The following is a 27595-nucleotide window of genomic DNA, read 5'->3' as shown; positions in this document are numbered from 1 at the left end:
ACCGCCTGACTGACTGATCTGTTGTGAATGGTTAGGAGGCAGAACTAGCTGGTATTCATGTACAAAGTCAGAAATGGCAGCAGCAGAGAAAACTGAAGGACTAATGTTGTTTGGTTGTATTACGTCACTGTTGACCAAGAGGCCGTTCTTCTTTTCTTTTTTTCCAGACGCAGCAGGTGTTTCTTTCATGAACGTCTCACTTTCATGATACTCCTTCTTTTATAGCTGACCCTGTGAAGCCTTGAGATAAAAAAAAAGTCTTGTTTATTGTCTCCCCTCAACGTGCTTTTATGTTGACTTGTTGTTGTTCTGTTTGTGTTATTAGCAACATGAACCGTGAGGACCGGAATGTGCTCCGAATGAAAGAAAGAGAAAGGAGAAATCAAGAAATCCAGCAGGGAGGAGGAGAGGCCTTTCCAGCGAATTCCCCTCTCTTTCCTGAACCCTACAAAGTGGTAAATGTGTTTACCTCACATCCAGTTTTTGACATGTCGTTCTTTAGTCAGCTTAGAGGAATTTGTAACGGACACAGGAAGTGAGAACTGCACATGCTACCAGGAGCTTTCATGTCAATGCAGTTCTGTCATCACATACTTTCTGAAACATCACACGTATGCCTTTTGCTTTTTTTTTTTTTCTCTTTGCCCGCTTTGCTAAACCGCCAAGAGGAATATTTAGCTTCAGGTTTCTATGGCAAAGGTGGAAACACTTTCTGTTGGTTTCTCCCGACGTGCGCGTGTGCACGCTTTATGTAATATTTGTTTGACTTCATTCCTACGTCGCCTCAGCGTGAAAAAACCCGTTTTATTAGTTTCAAAAAAAGTTGGGACACCGTGTAAGAACGTAAACAAAAACAGAATGCAGTCATTCGCAAATTAGTGAGTGTTCCTGGTCCCATGTCCTAATATCCCTTATACAGTCATGTGGTCACAAAGAGGTGTACCTCACTGCATCCTCGCCTGTGAGCGACTGAGCCTTTCCAGGATGCCCCTTTCATAGCCAATCATGATACTATCACCTGTCACCAATGAACCTGTTTACCTGTGGAATGTTCCAGGTGTTTTTGGAGCGTTCCACTCTTTAGTTGCTCTTGTCCCAACTTCTTTTAAACGTGTTGCTGCATTAAATTCAGAAGAGGCATATATTTAGAAAAGTCAATGAAGCTGATGAGGTCAAACATTAAATATATTGTCTTTGTGCTGTTTTCAATTGAGTATCTGTCAAAAAGGATTAGCAAGTTATTACCTTCTGTTTTATGTTTTACACGGCATCCCAACTTTTTTGGAGTCTGGCTTGTATATTCGATTTAGGCCTGAATTTCGTTGCGGCCTTATTAATGACAGAGAAGGTTTCGTTTTTTCTTTTTCCCAATGACCTTCACAATCCTGCAGTATTGGTTTTGTTTACAGTTTGTGTGATGAAAGCTTAACAGGGCAAACTCCAGATATGCTTTAATACCCAAGTGGGAGCTGTTTTATGTGACATGTCTGAACAAGCTCCTCTAACGACAACAGTCCTTCTGTGATCTCACACACGTTTCTGGCTGTAATTGGCTGATCTGTATGCAGCACAGTATGTGGTTACGTGACTCAGAGCTTTCAAAAACAAAATCAGATGCTCTTCTAAACATTTAGGATCTAAATTAAATAATGGTTACTTGTCAGATAGTCAGCGATTGACTAACGCTGCACCAAAAAGGCGGTCGGATTGACAACACCTGTCTTTGGTTAGCTGTTTTGTAGAGCAGCTGAAGAAGGTAAACATGAGACCGCGCCAGCCTCCCCCCTTCCTTCCATGTCTTCTGCTCGCAGACACACAGATGTAGGCCAGCCAGGTCCCGCCTGGTCAGTGTAATTGTAAAGAGGATTTGAGTTCTCCGTACTGGTCTAATCTTTGCCACTAACCAGATTTGAGCAGAGGAGAGTGGCTCCTCTGCTTCAGCCAGAGCTAGCCATCAAAGAGGCATCGAGGAATGTGTCCTGACAGGTTGAGAATAGAAAGGGTACGAGAGGTGAGCGACGAGCGCGTGCCTGTGTGTTTTGGGCCACAACAAAGTGAAAGCTGCTTTTGAAGGAGGACGTGTCCTTGACCTTTGCAAAGGAAAAATACACGTTTTCAGCAAATGATTTTACTGTGCACGCTTGTTCTCCTTTCTGGGTGGCATGCTATGCTGTAGTAGAGCAAATGAGGCAAAGCCAGCTGTTTAAGTCACTGGCTTTTCTACACTTTGTATCTTTTGCTTGTCTGAGTCTTATGTAAGCGTCAGTTTGACTCTCCCCCTCCTCTCTGTCATGCTCCAGTAAGTGGAAGTTTACTGTGTTCTGCATTAAAGGCCATGTGTGCACGCAGCTGCAGCTGTGGCCTCCCAGATGTAGACCAGCAAAGCAGTAACATTTTTATGGTGCAGGGTTCATGCATTTGTAACTCATCTGCACAGAATGAGGAGCACAAGGTTATCTGTTGAAAATTAGAGCCCCATAATGTTGTTTGTTTGTTTTTTAGGGTCATAAACTCTGATATTGTTAGATTTGGCGATACAATACATACACACTGTCTATAAATATGTTTTTTCATTCAGGATCCACTGAGTGTGATTATTAAGCAAGCCTTATTAATCAAATTGTGCCAAGATCTAGCTGCAGAAACTTAGCATAAGACATCCACTGAGCATATTCATGTTTAACTGCATTTTGAGAAGCACAAAGATTAGGCGAATTAGAAAGGTATGAAATGAAAGACTGATGGCTTAGTTTGTCATTTTTTCATGTGAAAAGATGCCAGAGGAAATTTGGAAGAGGTGGCAATCGATTCTTTGGTCTCTGTAATTTGTAATTTACTGTTATGGAAAGCATATTTGAAGTGATGTCGGAAAGGATCGCTCCTGTGTGGCAGGAAAGTCCTGCTTAGGATTGGGGACTTTTTCTAGGGCAGAAACCATTGTTTTCTGTGGATGAAGATCTAATCTCTTTTTACAGATGTGCTGTACAATATGTGCAGCACAATAAGAATGTGTTTTGTTTATATAATATAGTATTTACTGTACAAGCAATTTTGTACTTATTTTCTGCCAACACAGTGCAGAGTATAGCAATCAATGTCTCTGTAAACAATGAGTCTGTTGAACAAACTCCGTAATGATTCAGCTGTTTCTAATTTGCCTCAAGCACTTTCTTTTTATTCCTCGGTTTTTTTTGCATCATCAGCCAGCATGTGTCAGTATCAATGAGTGCGATAAGCCGCAATATCAGCCATGTGAAACACTTGTATTAAGCACTTGTGTTTAAAAAGAAAGTGGAGGGTATTTCTGCTCCACTCCAGATCTGATGCAATCATAATAAAGCACGTCATTTATGCTCGTACTGCAAAATTAAGCCAGCCTGACAGAAGAAGAAGAGGTGATGCTACACTTCACCGCTGAAGCACGTGTGAGCTCGGCCTTGCTAGCACAAGGCGGTGGAGTGCATGTTATGACCAAGCCGGTTACGTTTCCTGCTCCAGACAACGGCTTGTGTTTCCTCACCTGCTGTGTGAGTCTGTCAAACAAAATAGAGGTTTGAGGCTGCGTGTGAAACTAGATATTCTGCACAGGCTTCTGTCACGGGCTGATGCGAGCTGGTCTGCTGGAGTCCATGGCCTCAAAGTGATTGATTAACCTCTGTGTTGTAACTATGGGCAGACTCTTATCTCTGTTCACAGATGGGTATGGGCTGATCTGGGCCCTCAGTTTGAACAATCCAACGGCGTGATTGGCTGATAAGGCCTCTCTCCATGTTCAGTTGATTATTTTCCCAATGTTCAGTCAGTTATTTTAAACGTAAACCTAGTGACACACAAGATTAGGATATCATTTGTTTCTATTGTCAGATGAAAATCTGCATTTTAATGAAGCTCGTTTTGCACATTTTGGTGATTTTTAAGTTTTTCTTTGTGGCAGTGACTCATTTTGTCTCCATTTGCAATGTTTTTGATGGAAAGCAATTAACCCAAGCATTGAACTTGTGCCCGTAATGACAGTTTTCTCTGCCTCCTCTTCTCTCCTCTGTGCTTTCCCTCCGTTCATTTCTCTCATTTATTTTCTTCTGTCTCCTCTTTCTGTCGCTCTCTTTGATTTTTTTTTTTTTCCCACCATCACCCTGTCCTCTCCCCCACCTCCTCCTCGCCCATTTTCTGCTTCTCTCTTCAGTCCAGCAAGGAAGATAAACTGTCCAGCCGTATTCAGAGCATGCTGGGCAATTACGACGAGATGAAAGAGCCGATCAGTGACACACTTCCAAAGCTCGGCGGTAAACCTTCTAACAGCTCGTCTTCCTCTGAGGAGAAATCCGTCCCACCTTTGTTTGGCGGGGACCAGCGTGGCGTCGGTAGTGGTGGCAGCAGCCAGAGCAGTAAGTGGACTCCTGTCGGCCCCGCAGCAGGTGGTTCTTCGTCCCAGTCCCAGAAACGCTCAGGACTCGGCAGCCAGAGGGGCACCGGAGGCAGTAGCGGCAGCAGCAGCAGTAGCCAAAGACACGGAGGGGAGGTGCGGGAGAAGAAGTCAAGTAAACACAGCGGAGGATCAGAGCACTCAAAGTCACACACGTCGAGTCCGGCCAAGGGCTCCCTGAGTTCCTCCAGCAGCAACAGCCACTTGCGGAGCTCCTTGTCTGCCGAACAGCATCACAGCAAGGAGCGCTACCGCTCCAAGTCCCCACGAGACAGAGAGGCCAACTGGGACTCGCCCTCGCGGGTTCACACCTCCTTCCCCAGCGGACAGCACTCGAGTCAGGCCTTTCCCCCGTCTCTCATGTCCAAACCCGGCTCCATGCTGCAGAAGCCCACAGCGTATGTGCGGCCTATGGACGGCCAGGAAACGGCAGAACCCAAGAGCTCACAAGCAGAAAGCTACAGCGGACAGTCGCACAGCAGCACCATGGGAGAGATGAAGTCCAACAGCAAGGCCTCACTTTCCAAACTCAAGATCCCCTCACAGCCTGTAGAGGTGAGGCTTGTTTGCAGTCTTTTTTTTTTTTTTTTTCATTTACTCTGACCCATGCAGCTTATTTACGCTGCTCACAGAAAAGGCTAACTGTATTTATGTGTGTGTATTTATGTTAGATATAAATCTATATTAGTGGACATTGCTGAAGCATATATAGATGCAGAATGGCAGTTTGTGTTTGTTTATGTTTGGAGCGTATATTCATAACGATGTAGTAACTGGAATTAATTACTTCACAGCAGGTTACACTTGGTCTGACTGAACTCGAAGGCCTCATAAAATGCCTTTAGAATGACTCACGTTTCTGAAAATGGCCGCTGACCTGCCGCGTCATGTTGTTTATGAACATGTGCTGAACTTGATGTTTCTGTCTTTAGGGATCCGGTGACGCCAACTGTGTCGATGAGATTTTGAAGGTACGTACATCACTGTGTTTTGTTCCCTCTCCTACGCCACAGTTCATCCCGAGTACTTAGAGAAAAGCCCGCTGCCTCGAGTGAACGAAAGAGCGTTCTGCATTGCTCACACCTTACAACTAATTTGCACATTCTTTCCCCGTGTGTGTGTGCGTGCGCGCTTGTGTTTGTGTGTTATTTCTTTCTTTCAGGAAATGACTCAGTCGTGGCCACCTCCACTGACAGCCATCCACACCCCCTGCAAAACTGAGCCCTCCAAGTTTCCATTCCCCACCAAGGTCAGCATTGCTCCAGCTCCTGTGTGTGCTGTTCAGATGATCACGCATCATGATGAATTAATGTGGCTTAAATATTTGTTTATTGCTTTTGTATGGTGGCGCGTTACATAACACACGCAACCAATCAAGAGAAACCTTGTTTGGCGAATGTCTAAAGGGATGAGACCTTACTATTGATGAATATTTTATAAGTCATTTTTAGTCAGTTTGGGTGGTTTTTTTTTTCACTCAGTGACTGCATGTAAATATAAATAGCTACAAACTCAAAGATGTCTAATTGATTAATTTGCCTGTTCACTGATTTTTTATCACATTTTCTGGTAAATGATGATAAGATAATGAAAGTCTGCTTTCTTTTTTAACCTCAGGACTCTCACCCTTTTCCAAGTGGACACAGTGAGTATCACGTGCATTTCGAACCGAACACACGCTAAAAGAATTATGTATGCATATATTTCCGATACGCATCTTCATACTTCTTGCTCATCTGTCTTGTTTGTGTGTTTTTAGAGCGAGGCAGTTCTTCCAAGAGCTCCAGCAGCCACCAGCCCAAAGCTTGCGATGACCAGCCAACGTAAGAGCTTTATCCTTTCCTGTCTTGGTCCTCTCTCATCGTGAGCCCACGTTCATAGTTTTCCCAGTATTGATTCAGACAACAGAGAACAGGGGCACTAAAACGCATATTTATGTTGAATTAAGAAACGTTGAAGAAAGCAGACAAGCATAGATGGCCTCAGTTATGCAGAGCCAGCAGTCCCAAAGTGCAGCACTTGCACCGCTGTAATAAAATCCAAAGATTTCATTTAGTTTCATTCCTGTATCTCAGTATGCTGGAAGATGACCTGAAGCTGAGCAGCAGCGAGGACAGTGATGGAGAACAGGACTCAGCCAAGAATGCCTCAAGGAACACATCAGCAAGGTAAAGCACAAAGCACAGACAATTTACTTTTGTGAAATTTGAACACAGTTTTTGTTGCGACCGTGTCGGGAAGGCCACGGTGGGTTTGTATTGGCTTGCATTGTATTCAGAGGCCTCTGTTATATTATGCCCCTCATCTTGAAGGAGATGCACAAGTTCGGTAGCTTTCTTATTATTATTATTTTGTATCTTATATTATGGTCATGCATGGGTGCAATCCAACAGCATCACACATGACATTGTCATCAACAGTCTTTCATTACTTTCACTTTCATTATATTGACAGACAATTTTTGTAGTCAGATAATTAAGCCATTTAAAAGATGAGTAAATGCTAAAGAATGACTACTGTCTACACTCCTACACTACAGGGATTCTCCGTAGGTGTGGAGAGTCCTGAAGTGGGCGATAATAGTGTTGACAATTTGCACATGTTGGCAACTTTAATAACTGTCCTGGGTTCAGCTCCTGGCAGTAGCTCATTCTGATCCTTGTCGCTGCAGTAGCTGGTTGGTCAGGCTTCCAGGAGCATCAACCTTTGCACGCATATCACATCCATATCTTTCCCAAGGCCAACAGCAGGAGTTATCAGTGACAAGGACTGCAGTGTGAGGCAAATTCCCAGTTCTCGGAAATAAAACAGCTGAAAATGTGCAAACAGCAAATCAGCTGTGGTTAAGAATAATCGTCAGCTGTAAAGTTGTCTGTCTATTGTCTAGAGATAATCAGTGGGTTGAGAACTTCAAATCTTCACATGGAGCAAAGAGATTTCTAACTTGAACTGAGCGTGTCTTGAACACAGGACATGCTGTAGTTGTTTGTGTGCATGCTTCGGCGTGGAACATGTGAGTGAAAGTGCACTTTGTAAAACTGTTCGACTCTCCTCTGTAACAACAGCAATAACAGCGAAGGAGCGGAGCAGTCGAGGGATGACTCAAGCAGCCACAGCGGCTCAGAGAGCAGCTCGGGCTCGGACAGTGAGAGCGAAAGCAGCACGACGGACAGCGAAGCCAATGAGCACCCACGGCCCGCCTCTCCTGAAGTAATGACTAATCAGTGACTTGTACAAAGCTGTAGTGCAACTTAGTGATCATTTGCTACGTTATCAATCATTAAGTCTTGATTGCACTCACTGACTGTAGCTCCGTCCAACCTTATTTTGGTATTGTTACAAGATATTGCTTTTTCTTTCTTTTGGCCAAAATGCTAATAATTAGATAAAAAACAATAATGATTTTTGCTCATGAAGATAATTTCTCACGTGTGTTCTCCTGCTCCTCTTCAGCCTGAACAACCCATGGCCAACAAGTGGCAGCTGGACAACTGGTTCAAGAAGGCCAAGCAGTTCTCACCAGCCTCACCAGTGGACAATAATGTTCCAACCAAGTGTAAGAAAGAGGGCAGAGACAACAGCTCAGGACGCGGCTATGGCAGCCAGGGAGGGGGGTCAAAAGACTCAACGGCACCCACTCCAAGCAGGGACTTACGGGCGGCGCAAAAGGGCGCAGAGGGTGGCCGTGGTCGGCAAAAATCCCCCGCTCAGAGCGAGGGGGGCACGAACCCGCGAAGGAGTGTGGGTAAAAAACAGCCTAAAAAGTCTGAGAAGCCCCCGGTGGTGGAGGAACCCAAGGGAGGACTGAGAGTGGAGAGCGAGCCGGCTCCGGAGATCCCTCCTCATCGGCCCAAAGCCGCGACTAAGGGTTCCCGCAAACCAAGCATCAAAAAAGAGCCTAAATCCTCCCCGAGGCCCACCGCGGCTGCCGTCACAACCGCAGATAAACGCAAGGCCAAGGCGGCCACCAAGACTTCCCAGAAGTCCCGCGAGTTTGTTGACACGGACTCGTCATCTTCAGACTCTGAGGGGAACGACAGCATCCCGTCTTTGTCGCAGACACCCAAATACCCAGAGAGTATCAGGACCCCCGTGTGTGTGTTTTCTCCCATGGAAGAGAAAGAGCCGCTGTCTCCACTCAGTGACCCAGAGGAGCGTTACCCTGCGAGGCTGCCTCAGCAGCAGGTTCTGCTAGTGAAGATAGGTCAGTCAATCGCTCATAAGGCAAATTGTCACCGTATTCTGTGCACTTGTTTCACACTTTTCTGGCTGGAGTGCACACTCCTAAAGCTTTACTTTGGACCAAATTAAACCCTACCCGACCCTTCCCTTTCCTTCCCTTCCCATTTCCTATAGATCTCAGCCTGCTGTCTAGGATCCCCGGGCGGCCCTACAAGGAGCCTGCAGAGATAAAAGTGGAGAGGGACGACTCTCTTGACAGGGACGGCAAAGACTTCAGCAAGCAGAGCTCCGAGAAGAGTTCCAGTAAAGCCAAGAGAAAACACAAGGTATGGGTCTGTGTTCTTCCCTGATGTTTTGATTCCAGCCCTGTCCAATACGTTTCTTTTCACGCATTTCTCCCTTTAAGAAGGTGAGAGGAGAGCGAAGTGTAAGACTTTCTCATCGAGTGTTCCCGTCACTTAAAAATTATGTACATATTCAAGATTGTCTCTACACCCCCCCCCCCAAAAGAGAGCTTTCTCTTGCACACTGAGCTTTTTTTGCTTATATCTGTCATCAGGGGAGTTGTGATCATTCCATTTTAGTTAGCCTTCCAACAGGATACCGTATCTCTTAAAATAACTTCCAAACAGATTTCCATTAAAATGAGAAAATGCCTCTGAGCCAAAGAACAATTGATTCAGTCTTGGTGGAGATCCAGATCTGGAGTTTCTGCCATTAGGTGATTGTGCTTTTTTTAATCATAGCTGTGAAACTAACCGAGAAAAGACTTTGAATCTGAAGTGAAATCTCGGGGTGTAACAGTGAGTTGGAACGCCATTAAGCATTGGCAGAAGGTTTCACTGTACCTTGTGAAAGTTTAAGTGCTCAGATGCAAATTTCTTTGTCTTCAGATCACTTCCTACTGAGGCATTCACACGCACCAATAAATCCTCTAATGTGTCTTTGCTTTTAATTTTCTCTCATCTTTTTATCTTTAGAATGACGAAGAGGGCACCAAGCCCGAGAGCAAGCGGTGCAAGCTGGAGGAGAAGTCCCTATCTCATCACAAAAGCAGCAGCAAAGAGTGAGTCTTCCACCTTTTCCTCCTGATTATCATTCACAGTCAGCCCACGGCACGCTGGGATCACTTGGTGTGACAGCAGTACTTCATTTTGCTGCAGGCAAAATGAAGCTTGTCAGATGTCTTTCTCTCTGTTCTTACAGTTCACAAAATGAACTTTAATGAGCATCATTGAATGAAAGGGTAAAAGCTCAGTGACCTGTCTTGTTGATTTCACTGCAGCCTCCTCAAGCTAAGCATTAATATTTTGTCATCATCTGTTTAAGTAACACAGAAACATATGCATTACAATGATGATTCACATCCCACCAGGTCCAAGAGGTCTTTGGAGAAGAAAGAGGAGCCAGTCCCCTCCCCCTCTATGTCAGGTCTCCAGCGGACGCCCAAGGCAGAGCATCCGAGTCGAAAGAGGACAGTCAGCCAGTCGTCCACCTCTTTGTCCAGCGGGACAGGAAGCGGGAAGGAGGGAAGCCACAGCACCAAGGGCAACTCCACCTCCAAACACAGAAAAGGAGAGGACAAGGGGCGCAGCACACGCGACGGCAAGGTGGGTGCAAGTAACCTTATCGCGGGGCCTTTGCTGCCTGCGTGAATCTCTGGCAGGCTTTGCAGACACTGGGAAGTGTGAGGGCAATCTTTCATCATGTTTGCCAACTGCACAGCGTTTCCTCTGGGGAATTTAAATGACAAAACAAGCATGAAGCACAGAAAGTTGTTGCTGTGGCAGAAAGGGGAGTGTTCCAGAACGTAGGCTGATATCCATGTGCACTTCATGTAGGGGATGCCTATTTTTAAACACGATTCAAGCATTTATTCAAGTCTGTGTATCGTATAGGCTCAGTATCTATAGCGTGGAAAACATTTCTGCCTTCAGACTCCCTTAGTGTCACCTTTTCTCTTTCATTTTATCCTCCACTTCAAACACTAGGCCCCCTTTTTTTCCCTGAAACTTTATTCCCTCTCGTTTGCTGTCTCTGCAGGAGAAATCCTCAAAGGGCTGTGATAACCAGCTGGCTGTTCCTCCGCTCTCCACGGACGGCTCCAAGTCTCAGAGATCCAAGCTGGTGTTTGAGGACAGGTAAGAGGAGCTCTTTCCACTGTGGATAACCCCTCAGCAGGATATACTGAAAGAACTGCTGTGGGGATCTAGGGTTGCCTTTGATGCATAAAGCTGTAGGAGGTTGGGGAGGTCATGAGTAGATGTGGCTGCATGCAGGAGAGATGGGCGTAAATTTCCATTTTAAACGGCTCTCTGTTGGGAGTCTCTGTCCTTTTCACGGAGAGGTAAATAAACAACATAACCTCGCTTCTTATTTATGTGGCTTTTGTTTCAGGTTTTGATGAAAAGGAAGGATGTTAGAGGGAGTTTTTATTTTTACTTTGCAGGTTCTTAGTGGTTTGGAGAGGTAATCAGATTAGTTTGACCTGTTACTAATTTTTGTTTCAGGGTCCATTCAGCAGATCACTACTTACAGGAGGCCAAGAAGCTTAAACACAACGCAGATGCACTGGTAAGAGCGAGCGTCTAATGACTATTTACATATGAAATGGAGACGTCGGTGTCAGTTGCTGCATGCAAAGAAGTGAGAGGGGAGGAAAACTACATCCTGGTGGGGTTTTGCATGAGGCTTAAGGCTAGCTGTTGGAGCACAGTTGATGTTTAGTATTTGTTGTATTCACTGGCAAGTATTCCTTGATGATTTTGTAGTTTTTGAACATGGCATGCAAAAAACAAACAAACAATGCTTTTGTTGCCGGGTCGCTGAAAGATGAACAGGTGGTTATATTTACCTGCACATCTGCTATCAGTTACTTACCTTGGGCTTATGGGACATCTGACTCTATTGCATGTTATTTCCATTCAAAATAGAAAATAGTTTTTACAACCATGGCTTCAAAAACTGAAAACAGAATGCAATCATTTGCAAATAAGTAAGAGAAACAAATACAAAGTTAGACTGTCACATGCTCACTAAATCACACAGTGACTTTATTTTTGCTTTGTCTCTGTTCTCTCTTTTACAGCTGGACCGTTTTGAGAAGGCAGTGTACTACCTGGACGCTGTGGTGTCTTTCATTGAATGTGGTAACGCCCTGGAGAAGAGCGCCCAAGAGGCCAAGTCTCCCTTCCCCATGTATGCTGAAACAGTGGAGCTTATCAAGTAAGGACAAACACACAGTCGCTGAATTGCAATTTAAAGGGGAACTCCACTGATTTTACACATCAAAGCCTTTTGTTGTTGCCCGCTCCTAATCTCCGCTTTAGGCTAGTGGCTCGAGGGTAAATTAGCAGCTACTAGCCTAACACACCCAAATTTTTTGAATAAACCGTTTCCATAATGACTTGAACACCTGGTTTCCCAAGAAACTAAACTTTTGTTCTGTCTGTATGTTCAGATACACTATGAAGTTAAAAAGCTACATGGCCCCAGATGCTACTTCTGCAGACAAGAGGCTAGCTGTGCTTTGGTGAGTCCTCTGGTGATGGATTTCCACTTCATGCTCAAGAGATGTCATCCTGTTCTCAGCCAGGAATTTGAGTACTTTGAGGCCAAGGTTATTTGATTAAGAAGAGTTGTGTACTTGCACATGTCTCTGGCTTTAGATCAATATTAACCTATTTCTCTCTCCAGCCTACGATGCCAGTCTCTCCTCTATCTGCGGTTATTCAAGCTGAGGAAAGACAGCGCACTAAAATACTCCAAAACACTCACCGAACACTTAAAGGTACTTTCTGTTTCCTAGAAGCTGAATTCAAGTTTTGCTTGGCAAACTTTCAGAAATGAAGGAGCACATTATAAATTTGTATTTTCTTTTTTTGTTCTGTGAATGCGTGACATGCTTCCTGTCTGTGTACGTAATGTTCCTCCTCTCATTTTGTTTGACAGAATTCTCTCAGTAACACCCAGGCTCCCTCTCCTGGAATGGGAAAGTAAGTCATGTCCTCCTTTGCTGTTTGGAGATTAAAAGTGATTGTCAGGGCGACATATGGTGTCACTGCCCTGCAGAAACCTTGTATGTCCAAAACAGGACGTGAAAAAAACAACAGGCATTTTTAAAATAATGAAACTCTGATAATCAACGTTGGTATAGTGTATTTATATGTGGTCATATTACTAGCATGTGTCATTGTATTGTTTACTATTTGACCAAAATCAAGCTCAAATGGAATTTTTAAGATGCAAGTTTTGTGCATCACGTTACTTTATCATCAACTCACCGGTGCGTGTGCGCTCAGTTTTCCCTGTTGTGGCAATGCATTTAGCCAAAATCTCTTGTTATAAAAGAGCAGGTGTTATGAACCAGGCTATTGAAAACAGTCTTGGCTTTGACGAGACAGCAAATGCACTCCAGCCTGCTGCCGTCTCCAAACAACTGCCTACTCCTGCTGTGTATTCTTCTACACTTCAGAGAAGCGACTGCCAGCAATTCTGGCTCAATACTGCTGCCTACTGGAGGGTGTGCTGACTAAATCGCCCTGTCACTGTTACCCTCAGCTCTCCCTTCATTCGAGAGATGGAGGCGTGGTGGAGCTGTGAGGTGTTGCTGAGAGTTTGAGGATCAGTGGAGTTGCGAGATTTAGTCGCAAGGTGTTTTTAATCCTTTTCATTGTTTACATATTTGTAAATCCCCAGAGACAGACAATAAGGGTGCAGATGTAAAGTAGCATTGATGAGTCCCACACACAGTTTGGATGCTGAGAAAAAGTTCTGCAAGTAGTTAGAAAAGTAATAAAAACTATTGGAAACACTGTTGTTGACTTCTGTAATTTCACCTGTTTTCACATCTCGTTGTGAGGAACAGTGTGAAGTTACTGAGTCACACTGGGCAGCAGTTTCATTACATAATGCTCCCATCAGTGGTGATTGTCAGTCAGTGCTCAGTGTATTTAACTGGCATGCGGTCTCAGGTGTTTGTTTTGACGTCTAAAAATAAGCTAACCACTTACCAAAGTGTTTCTAAAGCAGATAGCAGCACTCTAATTATCACGTCTGCTTGTTTGTGTGTCCGAACGCAGCAAGGCAGCGGGTATGCCCTCCCCAGTGTCTCCCAAACTGTCGCCAGGCACGGCCGTCGGCTACTCGTCAGTCAGCAGCAGCAGCAGCGCCAGCACGTCGGTGACCATCCCTCAGCGTATCCATCAGATGGCTGCCAGCTACGTCCAGGTCACCTCCAACTTCCTGTACGCCACTGAGGTCTGGGACCAGGCTGAGCAACTGTCCAAGGAGCAGAAGGGTGAGCTACTTCAAAAACTTGGTGCTGCTTTATTTTTTAGTATTATTGCTTCGATAGTTGAAGCTGAAGCAATAATACACCTACATTTTTCAGCCTGGGCTCTGTTTCCCCATATTTTTGTGTCTAAGTGATTGAGATGGATAACAGTTTTTAAACATTGGTTCAGTATTGATCACGATTGCTCTGAATCAGGCTGCAGTTGCTGTTCATTTATCTGCTGTTCAAACTCATTTATCAAACACAAATACCAAATATGTGCTGGTTTCAGCTTCTCGGGTGTTGTTTTTAGTTTTTACTATCAAGATGTAGATTGAATTTCTTTGGTTTTTAGACTGTTGGTTGGTCATAATCAGTTCTAAGTCCTCATCTTAGGCTCTGGGAAGTTGTTTTTCATTGTTTTCTGACAATTTCTAAGTAAAAAATAATCAGTGAACAGATTAAATGATAATTAAAATTCTTGTATTTCTGCAAACGAAGAACTTTCTCCGAGTCACTGGCTTTTAAACTGACGCCATGTCTTTTTGTTTCCCCAGACTTCTTCTTGGAGTTGGACAAGGTGATGGGTCCTCTGATCTTCAACACCAGCAGCATGACAGAACTGGTGCGTTACACACGGCAGGGCCTCCACTGGCTGCGCCTGGACGCAAAGCTTATTCCCTAGCGAGGACTCCATGCACACTGCTCGCACACACGCACACGCACACACACACACACACACACACACACCCCAGCCTCTTGTATTCAGCAACCTGTGCTCAAAGACACACAAGCATGCCCTCTCAGACACATACACACACACACACACACACATACATTTATGTACTGGATGAACTCACACACACACACACACACACACACACACACACACACACACACACACACACACACACACACAAACACGTGATGATTTTCTCAGACATATCTCCAACACTGTGTCCATTTCCTACACCAGCTTGCCAAAAACACTGAGCAATCTAGAGCATCTCACGCCGTTGACAGCACCACACAGGGAGAAGCATGGAAGCTGCAGCACAGGAACAAAAAGAGCTTATCGCCACGCTTCGTATATAGGCATTCTGACAAAGTGAATACGCTTAAAAATGGGGTTTGGTTTTTAGGCTACTTTGGCTTTTAACTTTTTATTTGACTTTGTTTCACCAAAGTACCTCCCATAAACACCAAAGGTGCTTTAAAATGAAGGTTTCTCTTTATCATTTTCGTGCCTTGTATGTGAGCTACAGGAAAACAAACAGCCACCCGTCATATCTGAATACATGGTTTTTATTTTCCCGTTTATTTTTGCCACAACTCATCCTCTGCCTTTTTAAACGCTTAGCAGTTGATGGAAACTGGCAGCAATTATGTTTGTTTTGGTCGAGTCCTGTCCGAGCATTTGGCATTTTTAAGCAAAGATGGTCACACAGTAAGATACTTTACACCATCTCTCCAGATGCTAAAGGTTGATCTTGGAACATGCCCACAAGATTTTATGGACTGTAGGAAGGGCTACTGTGCACAGCAGATTAATACTTGTGACACACACGTTTAGAAGTGTTCTCCTTATTGACCCATGGATTCGTTTTTAACAGTGTCATTTTATTTTCCACAATCATGAACCTCTTATCGCCCTGCTAGATAGTTTCCTCAAATCAGTTTGCTCCGGTCCGATGCAAGGAGCTGCATGGCCCCTAGGGGCCGCTAGCAGGGGGCTTTTAGACTCTTGCCTTATTAAAATTGATCACGTCAACGTTGTCTCCAAGAGATCTGCTGTCTTTGAAGCTCCAGAATACAAGTCTCTTCCTGTGAGATGTTTTTACGCTCGTAGCTACATTGTTCATTGAGAAATTTCCTCGAGGGTGAGTCACTTCCAGACAGTGTTATTCATGTTTTCATCCCCTTGTTTGCTCAGAGTGTATTTTTCTAAGGAACAGCAGGGAGTGTCTTAAGTATTGAAATCATTTCCATGTACACAATGCAGTTATTTACATTGCAGTTTATGAAAACTGGGCCTGAGTGACCACTAATTTGGCACAGCAAAAGCAATTTGATCTGAAAGGAAAGATTTTTTTTTAGAGTCATCAGTGATGCAGATTAGCAGTGTTGCATTTATAGAGCAAAGAGTTTTAAATCTATGATTATATATTTCAAAAATATAACGGCCTTTATAGATTTTATTTATGTACCAAGCAGTTTTTTTTTTAATCTTCTGGCCAAGCAGAAGTATAACTTTTCAAATGCATACTTGCAAAACAGGGTTGAACAAGGGTTATAAGATGCAAAGTATTTGTATATGTAATTGTTCCTATTTAAATTTAAGATCTTAATCATACTTGTATTAGCAGACAGTAGATAAGAAATGCATCAGCTAGTTGTTGTTAGCGCGGAACAGCAGGCGGGGTGAAGACCACAGGTCGCCATCAAGGGAATGTGAATGTGGTGGTTTCGAATGAAGACCGTGAACCCAAGAGTTCAGTCGACGTTTGGGTGTTTGCTAATGGTCAATGCATGAAGGACTGTCCTTTTTTGTGCTTTTTTTTTTTAAGCCCACTTTCTACTAAAACATGCTGGAATTATTAAAGCCTGGGCCAAATAGTATTCATGGAAACGATCATCGGTTGGTTTCGTCTGTAACTTCATGGTCATTTTCTTCTATTTTCAAACAAATTCGGTGTATCTTCTGAGTGCACGCCTCATCTTACACCTTTTTTTTCCATCTCGAGAGAAAAACAAACTGAAGAATTACTATTTGGACCAGGTTTGACTTTTTATTTTTTTAAGTTATGCTTTGTGTTTTCTTTCCTTCACTGGCTCCCTGGCCTTTATTGCAGGAGGGGATACTGTTATTTCCTCTTGCACTTGAAAAAGAGAAAGTCAGAGGAGGTATTATTTTAATCTATGCAGGATTTTTACAAAAAAAGGATCTGTTTCTGTGGAAAAAAATTCATTTTTAGGCCTGGGATTTTTTTCCCCTCTTCTTTTCTTTCCGCCTCAGTGAGAAACCTGTTGAACTCAAGTGTCCAATGCCTTTAGCTTTTGCAATTTTGTGTACTGGTTTAGTATGTATGTGTATATAGATCTGTTTTTATAACCAAACACAGATGGCTTGAGCCATTTTGTACTTAAAGCTGGAGGCCACTTTTCTCATAGGAATTCCTCTGTGGGTTTTGCCAGCCCAGTCAATGTCTTCATACACTGGTACACTTTGTAAGTACAGGTCCGCGCCTTGTGTTCCCTACACTATCTTTTAGTCAAATGTACAAAATTTAGCATTAGAATAATTTTTAACAGTTTGCTACTCACACTTATTTATTTTTCTGCCCCTTTGCTTAATGTTTTTTTTTTTTTTTTTTTTCTATTTTGCCATTTTATGAAATAGGAAGATGTAAATGTATCGGGGTTGTTCATGATGAGATTTCATTGTAAGTAGTAATTAATATTAATTCTAACTTGAAAGAATCCAGGGTAAGATGAGGTTTTTTTTGACATTCAGTAGGAAGATGTTAACACTTGCATGTTTCTATTTAAATACAAATGTATAAATTGTAAATATAACATTTCTTTAAGGGTGAATTTCTACTACAGGTTGACATTTTTATTGAAATTTAAAAATGCTGTAAATACTTTGTGAGATACTTTATGCACATTTTTTTTTTCTCTGTGGGCTTTTGTGTTCTTCCTCTTCCAAGCTGTTGCAGATGACATCCCAGTCTCTTAACACTGTATATCAAATTGATTTCTCAGTCCTTTTTCTTACCGTGCTCGTATTCTATGTCTTCTGCTTCACCGTCTCTCAGTATCATGGTCGCCACATAATCATTAATGTCTCTAGATCCAAGTGCGAATATTTTGTCTTCTCTGTATTTGATATGGAGGCGTGTACTTTTCATGAAATGTATATTGTTGATCTCACGAGATGGATGGATGGTGTGTACAGTCTGTTATGTGAAACCACGTCTGTTTTTGTCCTCATGAGAGAGATGTATTTACTATTTGTCCCTTTTGAACAATTGGTCCAACATGTCTTTTGAAACAGAGGTATTTCTCTACAGGTCAAAACAGTTGTAGCAGTTTATACAGTATGTTGTATAACACCTTTTTCTAAAAGTCGTCTCTGAAGCGAGACCAGCAGCATACACTATGTACAATAGTCTAAATTGGATTAGTTTTAAGAGAACTGATGATAGAGATACTATATATGATGGATGCAATATGATTAAAGGTACTCATTGAGTTTGGTCTTCAAACTTAGGTTATGTAATTTAAAAGCATTCTTGTGAAGTGAGTATTAATTGTGACTAATGAGAGTCTGTCCTGAATATTCTTTGTATTTTGCCGTATTGAGAATAAAATATATATGGATATGTTTAATTGAGTGTTATTCATTTCATTTCAGGAGCGCCGGATAATTTTAGAGAAAGACAGCTGATGCATACATCTAACGTCTTATGCACATTAACACTTAATTTAGTCGTATAAATCTAAAAAACGGCCAGAGCAGCTGTTCAATACGTTTTTCCATAGTGATATAACAAGTGATAATTGTAAAAATAAAAACATTTCAGTAAAATGTGATCAGGTCAAAAGTCCCTGGCTGCCGACTTGAGACAAAAAGTAGGACATGTTCTTGGATTTGCTGAATAATAAGCTCAAAGATGCCCTGTGGAAGTTTTTCCTTTAAGCAAACAAAGGTTATGTTTACATTCAGTGTCACTCACCAAAACACAGTTTGTATCCTTGAGGTCAAATAAACAGTTTGTGTGCAAAAACCGTCTTTATTTTATCTCCCTGGACAAGTGACGTTTTGGGAGCAACATAAGGCAGCATAATCTAAACCGTATGTGGAGAAAGACTTCAAGTGGAAGCAACTAAATTCACAATTTCAAACATTTCTGTCACATTGGTTGACTGCTTTTAAGCAGAATATGTCAGCTTATGCAGTCAGCACCTTGATATGTTTTCAATTCACAGAGCTACAGAGAGACCACGTCTGCCTAGACTGCAGGTACATTCCTAAAAAAACAAACAAACAAACAAAAAAACAGCTGTTAAATATGTGTCATGCAGTAAAAAGCACGATATTTCACTTTTACATGTAGAAATTTAAAGTAGCATAGAATTCAAATTAAGTAAATACTTGGTACAACACATCTGACATCTGCCGACTGATAAATTGCCACCAAGTGGTCATGAGCTGCTACTGTCATTGCTGACATCCCATCACTTTCTGCCTTTTTATCTCTGGGTCGTCATTACAAACACTGTGATTGCTGCTTTAATCATTATTTTTGCAATAGTATCACTTACATTGAAAAGCTGACTACATGAACAGGAAGGAGGGTGACTTTCAAGTGTTTCACAGTCTCAATTGTGATATTTTGAAGCCGTCTTGGGTTGTAAACTTGGAAGGAAGGAGAGTAATAGTAGAGGATGGCTTTAAGGTTGGATTGATGATTTGAAGATAGAGGGAAATGTAGAATAAAGGGGAAAACAGTGACTGGAGACAATTTCCGGTTATTTCATAAAAAAAATGGATCCAAGTTGCATCAGTCTTCTGTCACTATATTAATAATGCTGCTCTCTGTATATTGTATGTGACATGTATGTATGCAGTTGTAGCATATTGTGACACTAAAAATCAGCGCAGCCTCAGTTATATCTTCTTCAAGAAGAAATAGATGTTGGCTGGTTAATCTTTCTGTGCAGGAAACAAAGGCATTCAAAGTAGTTTATATAGCTTTGCATTGCAGAGCCTCTTAGAAATGATTAGCGCCTTTCAATCCACATTGTGCTGCCCTGAGAACATTAACTCTTATGTAGACTGATGTGTTTTTTCATGGCCACTGAGTTTTTTCCTCGTTACTTTATAATTACAGTTATCATTTTTGAAAGATTAACACAACTTTGACAGTGTGAATTAATGATTTGTTAAATGATTCACTCAGACTCCATGTCTCTGTCAGTGCGTTCCGTATACAATTTCGCTTTAGTTCTCGCTTCAGCAAATTCTCAGTGAACTCAAGACCATCAAAACAATACACAGAAATTCTCGTTTTCACTGTTCCGCCATTAACAGGGACTGACCAATAGTGTTCCGTGTATTCCCAAAGCGCCCGCCTTTTCCTGAATCTGATTGGTCTACGTGGCCCTCTGTTACCTTTCATCCGCTTCTCCCTCTAGGGAATAAGGTAAGCTAGCTGCCAGCGAAGGGAAAAGGAAAGCTCATTACCGGGGATGCGAGGCACGCCAGCCAAGTACGAAAAGTGAATTTTGTCTGTCAGTTCTTATATCCGTAACAATTACTTCTTCGAGAAGAGGAAACACACCCGAGAGAAACGAGGACAACAGGTGGCTGAGAACCGCGAAGTGACCGGGATTCAGCAGGTACGCGGTGGGGACTTCGCCAGCAGCAGGTGCATGTAGTGCCGCTGTGGCTGCTCAGTTTCGGGTGACAACTGTCAACCTGTTGACTGTCTCTTGTGAGAACGGCTCTTTCATTTTGAACCTTTCTTTACAGGTGTAGTTTTTTTTTTTTTTTTTTTTTTTTAAGTTGAAATGTGTGTAAACGCTGTTTTTAAATAAGATACAACTGTCCTCAGGTCAGTTCTGGGAACGTCAAGCAGCAAATAGTCCGTGTTAGCCGTCATAGTGTTTGTGTTCTTGAACACAGCCCATCACCTGTTGGATTGCTACTGATATATATATTTTGACTCAGTGGATATATAGTGAATTGTGTAATTGTTTTTATATCCTACGAAGTGTTTGTCACCTTGAGCTGACAGATGAATTGATGATGGAAATAATGGTTAGTTGCAGCCCTGTAATGGATGGTGTGGACTGCAGACAAACAGCAATCCAAACTACTGTTGTCACCAAGTATGGGTGGCATTTCCATACTTTCTGTGCTGTGCATGACTTATGCACTGTCAATTGTTTGACAGTACTGTGAGAACATCACAATATTGTCCTTCCCTAACCTTATCTCCTTGCCTCAAATTGATGCCTGGCCCTGAATTATGCACAGGAGGGCCTTTCTACCTAATGACTGCACTATGTTTTATTTAAAGTGGGAACAAAAGGCGCCACGGCTGCGGCAGGGTTGCTCTGGGGGGAAACCAGACACTAGTGTTTTGTGCTGTGGCTGAAACTGAAGCACTCATGCGGTGCGTTGGTCAGATGGTGAGAGCAGGAGGAGCACACTGGCCTCTCTGTGAGCCGCCGCTGGACGCTCTGCTCAGGCCACTGACCTGGCTTGACTCCACTGCGCCCACGGAGTCTGACCTGGAGGCTGCAAAGAGACCCTTTGCAGAGATATTAGTGCAGAGTAGGAGGTGTAATGCATGCATATATACACCCAGTGAAAGGCAGGAGACTCTCATGCAGCAACACAAACACATGCACCCACAACCCAAAAGCATGCAACCACCACAAACACCTGTTGATCCAAAGCTCATCCAGTGTCGCTCTGCTTGGATAGTCATGCGCCGCAGGATGCTCGGACCAGTCGGATTAAAGTTCTAACTCAGCCAAGCAGCGCATGATAACTTGACACAAAGCTAAAACATGTGGCAGAACACACATTTTGTAAATTGCTCTTACAGGTGGTTGTAGATATGATAGCTTGAGTAGCTGGTGTGCGTGTTGTAGGAAGATTAAAGAAGAAAGGAAGCTGGAAACAAAAGACGGAAGCAAATAGCAGGGCAAGGCTATAAAATAAGAGTAGGGTCACAAAGCCATGAGCCTTACCCGTAAACTTACCCTGGGTGTTGAAACAGGATCTCTGCCTCTCTCTCTTTCCCTCCACCTCTTAGGTAACACAGTAATAATCATAATATGTGCACAGTATTTATGATCAAGATAGAACAAATGTTTATAGTATTATAGTAGACTCTAACTCAAAATAGCAGCAGGTAGGGGTTTGTGTGGTGGCGTGTTTGACTTGGTGGGGCCCGTCGCTTTTTTCAACAGTGGAAAGTTACTCTTGGTGTGTTTGGTGTGTGGTTTTGACTCGGATGTTTACATTCTTTCAGTGACCTTTCACACATCCCATCCCTACAAGGATGAACTAACTGGTTTGGCTACGTGGGCTTGGTACGAAGTTCAGATGGGTTCAGACTGATTCTGAAGGAGGAGTCCAGCTAGAAATGATTGCATACTAAAAAACCTTACTTTGAGGAAATGTTGTTCAAAGTGAACCAACGGTAGGCTGCTAATTGATTTAAGACATTCCAGAAGCTAAAGTGTAGAGACATTTTCATCAAATTCCCTCACCCTGCTTTGATTAAATCGTTATCACTCTGCCTGGTGTCAGTTTGAAGCAATCAATGTGTCGGGCTGAGATAATGCACAAGGACGTAGCAAGAAGGTGTCAGAGTTATAAATCAGTTAACACCTCGTTGGTTTCTGCTACTCTTACCTGTGCTGTTTACATTATCCCGTCATGGAGGCGCGACTCTTCCATTGTACCTGCATGATGTGAGACTTTCACTGGCATTGCTGGTTTCAGGAAAAACAATGTGCTTCACGGAAATATCTGTTTGGTGGATGACTCATTGTAAGGGCTGGGGAATTGTTTTTTTTAACTGTGAAATGATTGACTCAGCCTGGCTGTAATCAGGTACAAGAGGGGATTTGTAATGATGTCATGTGTAAACCACATGATTTAGCAGTACATCATGGCAGTACCATAGCATAACAATTAAACTGTGATTAGCATGGAGGCTAGTTAGCATAAGGTGCTGTGTTCTGGTTTGTCATTGTGATGTCATGCTCTGTGTTGACAAAAGTGACCTTGGAAAGGTTGATAAGATGATGGATGTGTGGTTCAGAGAGCCTGACTGTAACATACAGGTATACAGGTGCGCCTACGTTGTGTGACATCATTGTAGTATTAGCTAGGAAGGTCTCATTGAACACTGATAAGAAGATCAAGGTGAATGATTTGATTGTTTTGAATAAGAGAACAGATGAGGAAGAGAGGAACTTGCTTAAGATGTCATGTTCAAGTTAAAAATTCCCCCCACGGGATTAATAAGTAATAGGAAAGAATGGATGGAATATCTGAGCTTATTGTCACCAGCAGGCTCGTTGTCAGTGGAAACATTAATCCTGATAATCAGATGAAAGCAGCATTACATCATTATTGTGAAACTTGATCTAATTGTTGACTGCGTGTAGATTTTTCCAGTTGTTCAGTGCAACCTGTGAATGTGTTTTTTGCAGGAGCCATTGGATATGAAGGTAATGTGGCTCAGTATGAGGCAGAGTTAAGAACCCCTCTGCAGTGGCCACAGGTTCGACTTCCACCTGTGGCTCATTTGCCGTGTGTCGTCCCCTCTCTCTGCCCCCTTTCCTATTGCACCTTCAGCTGTCTCTATCATAAAGGCTAAAAAGCCCCCAAAAATAATAATTTAAAAAAATAACCTTACGTCCATTATCACTGTGAAGACTTGCTTGTAGATACATAGCCTTGAGTGTGACTGTGACTTAAAACTGCTATAATCAATTTTTTTATTTTAACAAATGGCTACAGTTTGAGTGGCCCAAAATAATCAAGACGTGTATAGCGATTAGCTGAAAACATTGGCCGTTGCCCCCAGAGACTAAATCATCGTCAGACGATGGCTGATGGGTTCTAAGATTGGTGGAGCTTAGGTAAAACTATCTCCAACACCACCCACCACACTCAGGCATTCACAGCCTCTCCAGCTCCGTTTCCCAACCTTTTGTCTGGCTTCTTCTCTTCGGTTGTTACTTCAGAGCTCTTTTGTACAGATGTGGCCAGGAGGCTTTTTTTTTTTTTTCTTACCTGGGTTTGACCACTCACTGCTCTGCAGTTGTGAGTTATTGTCACCTCCTCCTTCTTTTGTCAGAGGAACAGAGAGACCTCTTCAGGTCCTATAGAGCAGATGGTTGAAAAGGAGACAAATGGCTGACAGAGGTTATCGTTGGCTAATGCGAGGCCCCCTGAGGGCAGACGGGAAAGTGTGGGTATGTGTGTCTGTTCCCTGTCTATTCTGGTTATCTGACAGGACCACACCTACACTATTGTATGGCCCTATAGGGCCCTCATTGGGATATGGCCATGTCATATGTCATGCGGCTACGTGTGCAGGTAACCACTTTGTATAGGCAGCTTTTAAAAATATGTCCCACTCCTTTTCCCTACTTTTTGGGCAATGGAGATGTACAGAAAACACAATTACTGTTGGAGGTTCTATGGTCAAACATGTAGTGCCACAGGAGAGGGCAGCAAGGCAAAGTGCTGAAGATGTTCTAAATATGGCGTACACTTGAACTGACTTCTTTTTTAGTTTGCTGAGCCTTCTTTAAGGCTGCTAAAATCCATTTTCCTGCTTCCCCCCATCCACACCAGTACATTGCTTTGCTTCAGTGCTTCTCCAAACTGGGGCCAACTGCCATCTACTTTAGGTAAACACTGATTATGAATAAGTACCCCCTACAACCCCACTTCAATAACCCCGATTCAATAAGCGATACTCTCCGCTCGTTGGTTAGGATTCTCCAGTGCATCAGCACAGAAAGACAGCACACTGTAGTATTTTCCAGCAGCTACAAACATTTCTTGAGTTAGCATGAGGAGCCACCTGCACTAAGTCCATCAGTAAAAATCCAAATTGATGATTGGGCTTTTTAAAACGTTGAGATGATCAGAAAAGAGGCCTGAGCAGAGAGAATAAGACTTTTTCTGAGCTGTTGCTGTTTCCCTGTTTGGACTGCAGAAAGAGAAATAAAGAAAGGCAGATGGACTGCTGTGTGTGTGTGTGTGTGTGTGTGTGTGTGTGTGTGTGTGTGTGTGTGTGTGTGTGTGTGTGTGTGTGTGTGTGTGTGTGTGTGTGTGTGTGTGTGTGTGTGTGTGTGTGTGTGTGTGTACCTCCGTAATACACCGTGCTAACAGGTCTGCTGGAGGCCCTCTCAGGTTTCATAGGCCCTGATGAAAAGGTGTGGGTGAGGGGTTGTCACTGAGACTTGAGCCGGCCACGGATGCAGTAATGTGGCTGTGATATTGACTAATAAAAGAGGCATTTACAGCTGTCTGACATGGCTGGAAGTAGAGGCTTTTTGTCTTTTTTTGAGCGTATGTGTGTGTCCAGTCAGAGCTGGAATAGCTTCAACACGTGGTTAGTGACTCAGTTATATCAGTCTAAGTTGCTGAGATAAAAGGGAGTCAGTTAATTAGATGAAATTACACAATTTTAAGTATTTTAGTGCTGAAACGATTAGTTGGTAATCTGCAGCTATTTTGATGATGAAGTAATCGTTTGAATGATTGACAAGCAAAAACAGTGAACAGAATATCAAACATGATCTCATTCCAGCCTCTCAAATGAGATTTTTTTAACCTGTAGATGAATCGATAATGCAAGTAATCATCAGTTGCTGCCTTAAAGTAATTTCAAACCTATTTTTAATAAAAGTTTTGCTGCCAATAATGGTGCTATTTAACATCCAGTCTGATTAATTTCAGCCAGACCTTTGAAACCAGTGACATATCAGCTGACTAGAGTGAGCGAAAAGCCACAAGAAAAATGTGAAACAAATGTAAAACATCAAGCCGAGACATACATTTGCATACATTAGCTCAGTGAAATGACTGTATGGGTATATTTCTGGCTCAGTGTGGTATGCAGAGTAAAGTTCCCCCCAGTAGTCATACTAGCACTTCCTTGGGCAGCACCACGTTTTCTTCCCCCAGGTTGCAAAGTCCAGAGTGTGTTCTGCTGTTTTCTGGTGAAGTTTAAGCTCTGTGCCCCCCACCCACCCCTCCTTCGCCGCCGCCACCACCCCTCCTCCCCTGCTCTGAGGTAGGAAACCTGCACAGCGAGCAGTAAAAGGAGCCCATTGTGATCAGCTCCCCAAAATTCACCACAGTGGCAGACTCAGTGCTGGGAAACACAATGGAGATTAGAAATCACTTGACTCCTGAGCGTGATGATCAGTACTATTAGGTTACTGTATAGGTTTCAAAAGCAGGGCAATTAAAAGTAAGCACCAAATGTTTTGTCTCTGCTGGGGTGTCACGACAATGGGAGATCATCTGCAGGCTATAGTCTATAGCCTGAAGTGTAGGTGGGATGCTGTAATTATCAGCACATTAGGCTCATTTGTTCTTTTTAGTGCAGCTAGATGGAGGCGGCATGGTGGAGCTAACAAAGAGCTGCTGTATTCTGGATAAAATAATAATTTTCTTTTTCATTGTTACATTCATTATATAGCTTTCTGCAGCATAAAGCAAACTTCTCAGAGGAAAAGCGCTTATGAAGGATTAAGACTTTTCAGCTTGATGAGGGAAAACTTGTTGGCTGCGTTGCATCGATCATCTGCTTCATAACGGCCTGAAGAATGACAAAACTAGCTAATGTTAACTCACCAGGAACACGTTAATTAAACGGTCCTTCAATGCCAGAAAGCTTTTTATTTCCTTGTCTACTGTTGCCGTTTGGCGGTGTGATTTAAAATCTTCAGCAGCCCCAGTTTGCATGGTAAAGCCATTGAGGAACGTGGTGAAAGCTGAGCTCTTCGCAGTTTAAAATTTAAAACTGCAGGTTTGTTTTTCTAGTGCTCAGCTGTCCACTAAATCAGATTTATTCCAGGTTCATTTTACAGAAAAATTCCCCCGTAGACTTTATGTGCAGAGTGAGAAGCAGGAGAAGAAATAAATTCCTTGTAAGTCAGATGTTTGGCTCAAAGCGAGCCTACTCAGACATTCCCTTTGTCTTTATGGGGCCTGAATTAAGACTTTTTATAGTTATGATGGGTCATACAAAGCCTCTGTTCATGTTCGTATGGTAGTGGCATGGTCAGTTATGGAGATTTTGTTGCTAAGCTACTTATTTGCATATCTTTTGAATAACATGTTTTTCTGTGAGGAACTCAAAAGGCCATGGCCACAGTCTGCCTAAAACTCGCAGGTACGTGTAGTTTCTAACTGAATTCAAGCAATAGATTGAGCTTGATCCAACAAAGTCCCCCGCAGTGAGGATATTTCGCCAGGTTTGCACATACATTTGGAAGCTCAGGCCATCAGAAATGACAGAGGTGAGCAAGCCTTTATTTTGTGTGCTTTGGGCTTTTTCCATATCGAACTGTGCCTCAGCAAGGTAGGAGGCAAAATGTTTGCCGTAGTCGGCTCTGAACCAATCAGTGATCATTTTGGAGTTGTTTAAACCAGCATCCATCAGCAGGGTACATTTCCCCGATGTCTCAATACCCAAAGTCTACGGACAAAAGTATTTGTTTAGACAGAGACCCGAAGTGGGACATGAGGTGATCTCTGAACAGCAACTGTGACACTGGGGGAGCAGTCAGTCGATTTGCCCTACTTCATTGTGTGTTTTACAAGAAACTAAACATAAAGTCAGGATGTTTCAGGCTGTAATTAGCAAAACAGGTGAAACTGCAGGCGCAGATACTGAAACTCATCTTTCTCTGGAGGGAAGCTTTAGCATTAGCGTCTGAGGAATGAGTGGGACACTTGTTACCCACAAGACATCCATATTTTCATCTGCTTAATTATAGATCATCACTTCCACTTGGATCAATCTGCTCGTTCCGTCAGGGTGAAAACAAAAATGTGGAGAATGTCGGTCACGTTTTAATTTGCTTAAGCTCACTGTTAAGCTGATCGGGCAGGTCACGGTGAGCGAGCATACTCTCCTCAACTAGATCAGAAA

General features: G+C 42.9%; 2 protein-coding genes across 5 annotated transcripts in view; both read left to right on the top strand.

Moving 5' to 3' along the window:
* aff4 (AF4/FMR2 family, member 4) overlaps window positions 1-18272 on the top strand; it is a 32258-nt gene extending 13986 nt beyond the window's left edge. For 2 of the 3 annotated variants that reach the window (XM_070982350.1, XM_070982349.1), the window contains exons 2-21: window positions 326-455; window positions 4184-4978; window positions 5356-5394; window positions 5586-5672; window positions 6041-6068; window positions 6183-6246; window positions 6499-6591; window positions 7489-7633; window positions 7877-8627; window positions 8780-8931; window positions 9586-9671; window positions 9981-10215; window positions 10649-10746; window positions 11116-11179; window positions 11694-11830; window positions 12066-12137; window positions 12302-12395; window positions 12557-12600; window positions 13687-13904; window positions 14438-18272. In XM_070982350.1, coding sequence (XP_070838451.1) covers window positions 330-455; window positions 4184-4978; window positions 5356-5394; window positions 5586-5672; window positions 6041-6068; window positions 6183-6246; window positions 6499-6591; window positions 7489-7633; window positions 7877-8627; window positions 8780-8931; window positions 9586-9671; window positions 9981-10215; window positions 10649-10746; window positions 11116-11179; window positions 11694-11830; window positions 12066-12137; window positions 12302-12395; window positions 12557-12600; window positions 13687-13904; window positions 14438-14565 — 3456 coding nt within the window. In that variant the 5' untranslated portion in view covers window positions 326-329 and the 3' untranslated portion in view covers window positions 14566-18272. The remainder of the gene's footprint in view (window positions 1-325; window positions 456-4183; window positions 4979-5355; window positions 5395-5585; window positions 5673-6040; window positions 6069-6182; window positions 6247-6498; window positions 6592-7488; window positions 7634-7876; window positions 8628-8779; window positions 8932-9585; window positions 9672-9980; window positions 10216-10648; window positions 10747-11115; window positions 11180-11693; window positions 11831-12065; window positions 12138-12301; window positions 12396-12556; window positions 12601-13686; window positions 13905-14437) is intronic. The other variant, XM_070982351.1, reaches the window with a different exon arrangement.
* A 1864-nt stretch (window positions 18273-20136) lies between these two features.
* shroom1 (shroom family member 1) overlaps window positions 20137-27595 on the top strand; it is a 32046-nt gene continuing 24587 nt past the window's right edge. For both annotated transcript variants that reach the window (XM_070982348.1, XM_070982346.1), the window contains exon 1: window positions 20137-20285. The gene's annotated coding sequence lies outside the window, so the exon portion shown is untranslated. The remainder of the gene's footprint in view (window positions 20286-27595) is intronic.

Source organism: Chaetodon trifascialis, chromosome 16 (genome assembly GCF_039877785.1).
Source record: "Chaetodon trifascialis isolate fChaTrf1 chromosome 16, fChaTrf1.hap1, whole genome shotgun sequence".
In the NCBI taxonomy this organism is placed as follows: Eukaryota; Metazoa; Chordata; class Actinopteri; order Chaetodontiformes; family Chaetodontidae; genus Chaetodon; species Chaetodon trifascialis.
The sequence above is the reverse complement of the archived record's forward strand: the minus strand, read 5'-3'. Positions and strand labels throughout refer to the sequence as shown.